The sequence below is a fragment of the Gossypium arboreum genome, chromosome 1 (assembly GCF_025698485.1).
Source record: "Gossypium arboreum isolate Shixiya-1 chromosome 1, ASM2569848v2, whole genome shotgun sequence".
NCBI classification, from domain to species: Eukaryota; Viridiplantae; Streptophyta; class Magnoliopsida; order Malvales; family Malvaceae; genus Gossypium; species Gossypium arboreum.
In genome coordinates this window covers 32,894,920-32,904,047 of record NC_069070.1, presented here as the reverse complement: position 1 = coordinate 32,904,047, position 9,128 = coordinate 32,894,920, and the positions used below count along the sequence as shown (strand labels likewise).

General features: G+C 34.2%; 1 protein-coding gene and 1 non-coding gene across 2 annotated transcripts; one reads left to right on the top strand and one right to left on the bottom strand.

Annotated features, from left to right (window-relative positions):
- The first annotated feature begins 1,133 nt into the window (after positions 1–1,133).
- LOC128282408 (small nucleolar RNA R71) lies at positions 1,134–1,240 on the top strand. The gene has a single exon (XR_008272678.1). It is a non-coding gene; the product is annotated as a small nucleolar RNA R71 (small nucleolar RNA).
- A 5,625-nt stretch (positions 1,241–6,865) lies between these two features.
- Positions 6,866–7,967, bottom strand: LOC108471547 (putative RING-H2 finger protein ATL21B). The gene is made up of 2 exons (XM_017773147.1): positions 7,442–7,967; positions 6,866–7,275 (listed from the first exon to the last, which is right to left on the bottom strand). The coding sequence occupies exons 1-2, from the start codon at positions 7,965–7,967 to the stop codon at positions 6,866–6,868; spliced, it is 936 nt and encodes a 311-aa protein (XP_017628636.1).
- Between the last annotated feature and the right edge of the window lie 1,161 nt (positions 7,968–9,128).

The following is a 9,128-nucleotide window of genomic DNA, read 5'->3' as shown; positions in this document are numbered from 1 at the left end:
GAATTGTAAAACTCCTGGGATCTTTCAATTTTTTGGGTAGTTTATTCTGTAGAATAGCTGAGCAAACTGCGTTTAGCTTCACATGCGAAGCCTCGTCCAACTTTCGCTTATTTGCTAAAACCTCCTTTAAAAATTTCATTGCGTTTGGCATCTGCGATAGAGCTTCAATAAACGGTAAGTTAATATGTAATTTTTTTAAGAGTTTAAGGAGTTTACCAAATTTTTCATCTTAGCGGTCTTTCCTTATCGCATTAGGGTATGGCACACGAGGTTTGTATTCTGTACTTATCGATTTCTACTCATTGTAGTCTACCTCACCTTTGCCTTTGCTTGTCTCAGTTTCTTACCTTGGTTCTGGTTCAGGTGTGACTAACCCTTCCTCATCTTGACTAGTAATCGCGTTGAGTTGCTCCCTTGGATTAGATTCTGTGTTGCTTGGCAAGTTACCTTGTGTTTGTTCAGAAATTAACTTGGCAAGCTGTCCAATCTGAGTTTCAAGCCCTTGGATCGATGCTTGTTGATTCTTAAGTGCTGTCTCGGTATTCTGAAAATGAGTTTCTGACACCGATATAAACTTTGAGAGCATCTCTTTAAGGTTCGGCTTCTTTTTCTGTTGGTAAGGTAGTTGTTGAAAACCCAGAAGATGATATGGCCTTTGATTTCCTTGACCGCCCCATGAAAAATTGGGATGGTTCCTCTAACCTGCATTATAAGTGTTACTATATGGGTTATTTTGGGATCTAGAGTTATTGTTACCCATATATTGGACTTGTTCCTCCTCGATGCTAGGGTTGAAGGGTTGATATTCTGTGCATGCTCCTCCTCCATTCGAATCGTACCTCATCACTGGATGTACCTGAGTAGAACCACATAAACCGTCAATCTTTTTATTTAAGAGTTCTACTTGGTTAGATAGCATAGTAACCGCGTCGAGGTTGAAAACACTGGCTACTTTCGTCGGCTTTGTTCTCATAACTTTCCATTGATAGTTATTCAGTGACATCTTCTCAATAAATTCGTAAGCCGCCTCAGGTGTCTTTTTATTGATAGTTCCTCCAGCGGCTGCATCAATCATCTGCTGAGTCAAAGGATTTAGGCCATTATGGAACGTTTGAACTTGTAGCCAAAGCGGTAGCCCATGATGAGAGCACCTTCTTAAAAGGTCCTTGTATCACTCCCATGCATCGTAGAGTGTTTCTAAATCCATCTGCACAAAAGAAGAGATATCATTACGTAATTTGGCTGTTTTAGCCAGTGGAAAGTATTTTAATAAAAAATTTTTGTCCCAAGTCGTGATTGACCCTCGTGGTAACGAGTTCAACCATTGTTTAGCCTTATTCCTTAACGAAAAGGGAAACAACCAAAGGTGAAAGGTGTCATCAGAAACGCCATTAATTTTAAAGGTATCGTAAAATTCTAGGAAATTTTCCAAGTGAGTGTTGGGATCATCGTCCTGCAAACCATCAAACTGAACAAACTATTGTATCATTTGAATTGTGTTAGGTTTCAGTTCAAAATTATTTGCAGCAATAGCAAGTCTAACTATACTTGACTCAGTTCCTGTTAAATTAGGTTTAGCATAATCATACATAGTGTGTGGAGTAGGATTTTGATTAACAGCAATTGCAGGAGGTAGTGGATTTTCTTGGTTTTCAGCCATCTCCTCGGTTATGGTTTGAATATTGTCCTCTTGCTCGTTCTCTGTGTATCTTAAGCTTCGCCTTATTTCTCTTTGGTTTTTACGAACTGTGCAATCGATCTCACTGTCAAAAAGTAATGGTCTTGACGGGTTTCTTCTAGTCATAAACTATAAGAACCTATCAGAAAAAGGGAAAAAGTAGAATTAGTAATAAAACTTAGAATAAAATATAAATTGCAGAAAAAGTAAATGGCTAAAGTAATAAAAATCGAGTGTTCCTAATATCTTAGTTCCCCGGCAACGACGCCAAAAACTTTATACGTGATATTCGTGACAGGTTTTAAATATTTATAATGAATCATTCTTGAAACTAACTATTATCACGATGAAGGCAAGTGTACGTATCGAACAGTAGTATAGCTTTAGCAAGACCGGATTATCGAACCCAAAGGAACCAAAAGTACTAGTATTAGCTTTCTTTTTATTATCTAGCCTAAGAATAATGGGGTTTGTTTATCTAACTAATTAACTAAACTAAGAAATCACAGAAAATAGAATTGGGGAATTACTTTTGGAAAAACGATTGAATTAAGACAATACCTAAGGAAAAATCCACCTAGACTTCACTTGTTATTTGACTCTGAATCGGACGATTTATTCATTTGACTTAATCCGTAGAAATCCCTAAGTTATATTATTATCCCTCTCGAGACTAACAATGTCTAACCCTAGGTTGAATAATTGAAATCTCTTTCTAATTAACTCCCTAGGGTTGCATTAACTTGATCTATGGATCCCCTTTTTAGGTTTCACCTTAATCCGGTAAAATCTTGTCACCCTATCTCTAGGTGTGCAATAAACTCCGCTTAATTATGAAAAATGTACTCTTAGATAGGGTCTATTCCTCCTCTGAATAAGAGCTTAACTTGAATCAATATCCTGGAATATCAAAACAAGAATTAAGAACACATAATTAAGAACAAGTCAAATGTTTATCATACAATTCAGATAATAACAACAAGATCTGTCTTAGGTTTCATTCCCCTTAGGTATTTAGGGGTTTTAGTTCATAACTAAAAAGGTAAACATCTCAGAAGAATAACGAATACAAAACATAAAGAAAAACCCAAAACTCCTGAAGGAAAATTGAGGGGAGATCTTCAGTCTTGATGATGAATCTGTATTGGTCTACCCGTGTGAGAAGGTCTAGGTCGTGTTGATTTCGTGCGTTGGCCCATTTTCTCCATTTTTGGCCCGTTTCTCATTCCTTTCACTCTCCTATGCTCCCCTAAGTATAAAACATGAAATTAAGGCATTAAGAGCATCGAATTCACCAAATCTAAGGAAAAATCATCCATAAAGTGTGCTAAGCATGGGATAGAAATATGTGTAAATTACGGTTTATCAGCCAATAAGAGTCCACCAGAGGTAACAAACAAGCCAACATTGGTTTTGAGAAAGCGAGAAGGTTCTCTAGACTACATTTCTAAGTGTTTCTTGGAAAAATGATCGCCAAAGAAAGGCAAGTCCACCAAGGACTAACTGTTCTATAAAGTCTGCCAAGACTACCAAATGAAGAGAATATTTGTAAGAACTATATATTCAAGGAAGTCCGTCAAGGACTATCTCATGGGGAAAGTTCGCTAATGACTATTGGTTCTGGAAAGTCCATCAATGATTATCAAATGAAGAGGAAGACTATTTTGAATAGGAAAACCAATGAGACTATCTTACAAGTACAATTCCATAAGAAAGGAGTAGTTCTTAAACTATTCACTGAAACCTATACTTGAAGGTCACATACAAGGGTGTAAGTAAATGTTGGCATAATACAGTAAGACGATACTAAGTTTAACGTGGAATGAAAGAATTAGGGTAAGAATCCGTCTTTTGGCGAAATGTCTACAAGTTTGACAAAGTTAGTCGATAATTTGTATCTGCTTGTATGATATAATAAAAGCCTAAAATGAAGCCTGGAAAAGCCAGTTTCAGAAAGGGTTTGTTAGAAAGAGTACGATTACATCCAAATCTACCCCTGATATGTTCATCAATGAATTGTTCAAGAAGAATGTATAGGCATTGTCTGTGCCAGTCAAACCACGAAATCTCCTATGTTGCTCAGGGAGTTTTATTATGTGCATTAATTCTTTAATACACAAGACTTCAACAATCATTTATGAATATTTTTGTATAGATTCTCACTAAGTTCATTCGAACTTATGAGTGTGTTACCCTGATTGCAGGATCAAGGAATGTCTCGAGATCTATGTAGAGGGATCAAGCGAGACATCGTCAAGTCCATAGGGATGGCGTTTTAGCTGTATCATGCACATAAAGGGGTACCCTTAGAGGCTATGCCTCAGGGTTAGATTAAGCTCAGTTAGTAGAATTCAAGATTGGGATGCATATAATATATTTATATATTCAGTAAATGAAACAATTGTAAGAACTGTAATCAACTATTTTTATTACTAGTATAATAAGAAGTTTTATTGGATGTTTATTCTTAAAACATGTTTGATAGCTAAGAAGTTAGAATAAAGTCATATGGTAAACATGATTTTAAATCTGGTGTGGTCTAAGAATTGTGAATAAGTCAAGTTAGAAATGTTGTTAGGTAATATGGTTTAATTGTAACATTTGGTTCTCAGATTCGACGATCGAGTCAGGTATAGGGTGTTACATGTAGTATTGTTGAAGAGTTTCATTTCTAGGCTTAGACTTGTGGACTCGATTTCTAGGCCATTGATGATATATTGTGACAATTCAATTGTTTTCTTTATGGCTAAGAACAACAAAAGTGAAAGTCGAAGTAAAAATATCGACATTAAGTACCTAGCCATAAGGGAACGTGCTAAAGAGAAGAAAGTGGTCATTGAGCACATTAGCATGAAGCAGATGTTAGCTGATCATTTGATTAAAGGCATGCCACCACACAAATTTAAGGATTATGTAGTCACTATGGGACTTGTTCCCATATTGTAAATTTCGTTATAAGAAATATTATAAAGAAACTTTGTTAAGCTTGATGTTTCTCATATTCTTTGCACATATTAATTTGACTATTTTGAGAAATGTCACTAAATTGTGGACCTAGAATAAACATTGAGTTTTTTTCATTAAGAAAGTTGGGCTAAAGCGTTGAGAAGTAATATATTGTGATACATGAAAGATACTACTCAAATTCTAAGAAAAATATCACCATGATTCATGCATTATGTTTCGACCTTAAGTATCTATAGACAATACGAACCAAGTGGGAGAATGTTGGAACTGCTTTTGGTACATGAGAATGACCCCACATTTTGTTGCCTACTACTTTTACACATTTGTTTGTGTGATAATGAGACATGTAGTTTGTGGTTTTTGATTGGGAACCACCATTATAAATACTAGTTAAGCTTAAGGTCCCTCTGCACCGGAAAATTGAAAACAAAAAATATTCCCTTTAGTGAGGTTTTCGAATGCTTAGAAGACTTTGGCTGTTTTCAGTTTTTCGTATGGCTAAATTCAACAACCTTATCGGTAATTTAACGTGCTCAACAATGGTGTCACAATATTTGAATTTTGGCATTTGGTTTAGGCAATGACTAGAGGTATTTATGTTTGATTTTTTTTTTTGTTGCACTATAACATTTAAACCGTTATTTATGCTTACAAAAGGGGTTCTATTGTAGTAAGTGACTCACTTGATGGTAAGGTTCCTGGCAAAGGAAAAACTTAGGGTAATTTTGATAGCTCAAAGAGGAGAAAAATGAACTTGTGAAAAGAGCTAGATTAGCCATATTCAAGCATTTCAAGAAAATAAGTTCTCATATATGAAGATTATTTACACTATGTATATACATACTTTAAACCCACCTCCCCCAATACAAAATACAAAATCAAATTATTTATACAAAACTAGTCTCCTATAGTGGTGGTCTCGGTGATGAGGATAATGTGGAATAGGTGAGCAAATGAGCATAGTCTGGCGTATTGTCACAAACAGGGCAAGCTGCATTTAACTTAAGCCACTCATCAATGCAATTAGCATGAAAGTAGTGACTGCAATAAGGTATGGTTCTTATCGTCTCTTTGGCTTGATATTCCGATGAACATATCGAACAAAGTATTATCATTAGGCCTTGGAAGCTTCAAGTTTTAACCAAGCAATGTAATTGGATAGGCTTCTATCCTCGTAACTATTGAGACCATTTATAGTAACAGAAGATAATTGCTGCTCTGCACTCAATCTGGAGATTTCAACATTTGGGTGCTGGCCATGATCATAGCAATGAACTCTAACGTTGTCATAAACAATACACACCACAATCACGATGACAGGTGTTCCCAGAAGAAATTTAAAGAGGCCATTTAACGATTCAAGGGAAAATTCACCTCAATTAACAAAAAAGAGAAAAATTGTGTTCTTCCTCTGGTAATCACGGCCCACGAACGAAGAAAATATTTTATTTTTGGTATAAAAAGAGAAGGAAGAACTGTTTTTAATAGAGAATCCAATCAAACGAGACAAGGTTAGGAGGCTGGCGTTATGGATGATTTCCTTATTAGTATTGTTTGTAGCTGATGTTGAGCGTTTTGACTGTGATTTCTTGTTTGTTTACATGATCTTCAAAGAACCATGCAAGACAATTTTGTTTATGTAATCATTTTGCTAAAACAACCCCTAATAGCTTCTTTTATCATATTTGTAGAATGCATGGCATTCCTTGGAACCCAAAGGCCTTAAGCAATGCGTTTACGTGCATTCTAATTTATGCCTTCAAAATTATTACATTTTATGAATAAAAACCCATTATCATACGTTCAAATATTCTTAGGTATTTATTGGTTGATATCCCTAACTAAAACTAATTAATAAAGATCCTAATAATAAAGTAAAAGAAAAATAATGCCTAATATAATCAACTATATTTTTAAAAATTTTATAAAAATGATATTTAATTAAAAATAAAAACAGTTAGAGCTTTTTTTTATTACAGCTTAGGTATGATGTTATTTGAATTTAAAATTTATTAAACTTCATCTCTTAAAATTCACAAAAGAAATTTGATTCTTTTAGATAAGATGACAAATACAATCAAGAATAAATTTTGATATAATATTTAAATTACTTATAATTTTTTATTGGTGAATCACAAACTGGAAAAAAATGTTTAAATAAGTTCAATTTCATGTATTTTAATTTTATTGCAACAATAATAATACCAAATAAAATAAAACTCAATGGATAATGTAATACTCACGACGTAAAGGACAGGTTGCATTACGTTTAAGCCACTCATCTACACAAATAGCATGAAAATAATGCATGCAACTTGGTATAGTCTTTAAAGTGTCTTTGGCTTGGTATTCAACCAGACAGATCGAACATATGGCGTCATTAGGATCCGGTAATTCCCGGCTTCCACCGACCACCATCGTCGGATACATTTCGATCACTCGTTGGTCCAAATCCTTTTTCACAGCGTCTGATTGAATGATGGTTGAGCCATAGGTGAATGTTTCAGTGTTGGTGTTTCGCCGTTTATGAAGGCAGCACTTCATCCTTGAGATGCAAATTACAAGCCCCACAATGAAGAAGACACTAACCGCCAAAATAATTGCAAAATATTTGGCAAGGTTTGAAAAACCTGATTAACGTGGAACCATTATAATATAACAAGAACTGATATTGGCTTTTGAAGGCTAATTTGCAAAATTAAAGCATACCTGGATCCAAATCAACTTAGCATCCAACGTCGAAGCCTGTATTTTTGTTGTACTTGCAAACTCCTCCACTTTTTAAACATCTTTTACAATCCGGTTCATTCCACGTTAACCACATCGTATCAGTAAGAAATTCCCATTTTAGCAGCGACGACACCGAAACCGTCGCTATTTCCAGACACGACGAAAATGGCACGAACAAATCAGTTCGATCCACGGATATTGCCACAGTGTAATTATTTTCACTACTAAGACAAGAAATATATGTTACAAATTCTGGATACCAAAATGGTACATCATTCGAGCAGTTGAGAAGCGTGAAGTTTTGTAGGTAAACTGTCTGGAATGGGGTACCAGAGAGATCGAATCCTTCCAGGAGACGTTTCGCAAGGCAACCATTTGGATCGCCTATTTCGATGATTTGTTCAACATTGCGGATTATTTGAGCGGTGAAATTACCGGAAGAGGGAAATGCGATGATGGTGTCGGTCTGGTTATTGCATGAGACATCAAAACCTGGGTACCCACAGCGGTATTCATTGGGTCGATTTTTGAGCTGAAATGGGAAGTTAATCTCCTTATATCCGCATCTTGTTTGACACCTATCATCACCCATTATAGATGATATAAGAAAGAAAAAGATGATTTCTTATACGCACTAGTTTAGTTTTAGTTTCTTTTTGGTACAAAGAAGAGATGAGTTTTGTTTCTCTGACGGTTCCTACCAGTAATTTATACTTATGTTGAGACCAAACTTTGGGTTTTTATGGTATTCGTGTTACTATATAATTAGAGCATGCAAACTATTTACTCTTTAGCTATGATGAGAGTCGAGAATTTAAGGAATTAGGTTAGGTAATTAGTAAGGATGGTATTCATTTAAAAAAAAGTTAGCCCTTTCTAAATATAAAATTATTTTATCAGCAAAATATGATTAAAGTGTTAGAATTGTATATAATTACAAGTGATTTAATCACTACCTTACTAATTACAAAACCTATCAAATTTTACAAGCATAATCACAAGTACAAACAAAAAAAAAAAAAAATCCGAATAAAATCTACTCATCAAACAAAATCCACCCTAAAAATTCCATTACCAACAATGTCATATTGTCATAGTTAATATTTAAATTTCATTACATATAAATTTTACCTTTAATTCGATGTGACTAGTTTATGAGTTAACTTTGTAGGAATAAAAATATATGAAAAATCCAAAAAGAAAAAGAAAAAGAAAAAAAAGACAAATTGGAGGCAGTTGACCTTAGAAATTATGTTGAAATTAACGATTCAACGGGGAATGTAATAAATTTGAATCTTTGCTAATTAAAAAACATAAATTAAAACAAGGATACAACGGAATTAAAGGAAATGGTATTTGATTATTCATGGTTTGTGTCTTAAAGTCAAAATATATGTTTAGAGATTAGTGTTGTCTCCGAGATGAATTTGTCTTTAGATTTAGGTCAATTTGAATTTTGTTACATACATGTAAACTCTTCTTGTTTGACCTTCGCCAAATTTAATGCTCACGGCTCCCAAAGTCATAAAATTGAAGAACTTGGAACGGAGATGCTTTGCACTAGAGGCAACAAAGCAAAGAAAAACAAAACAATTATTTGAATAAGGGTAATTATGGTATTAATTATTAAATTTAGATTTTATATTTCAAGTTTATATTATATTTTTTATACATGATAATCTGAGCTATAAATTTACGCATACGATTATATATTGTTTTATTTCAATCTTGTTCGTATATTTGATTCATGTTT

Bases quoted from the DNA above. Each gene is read 5' to 3' on its own strand.
- LOC108471547 (XM_017773147.1), bottom strand. From the start codon at position 7,967: ATGGGTGATGATAGGTGTCAAACAAGATGCGGATATAAGGAGATTAAC. The intron at 7,276-7,441 runs GTAAAAGATGTT...CACGTTAATCAG, and splicing joins AACGTGGAATGAACCGGATT to GTTTTTCAAACCTTGCCAAA.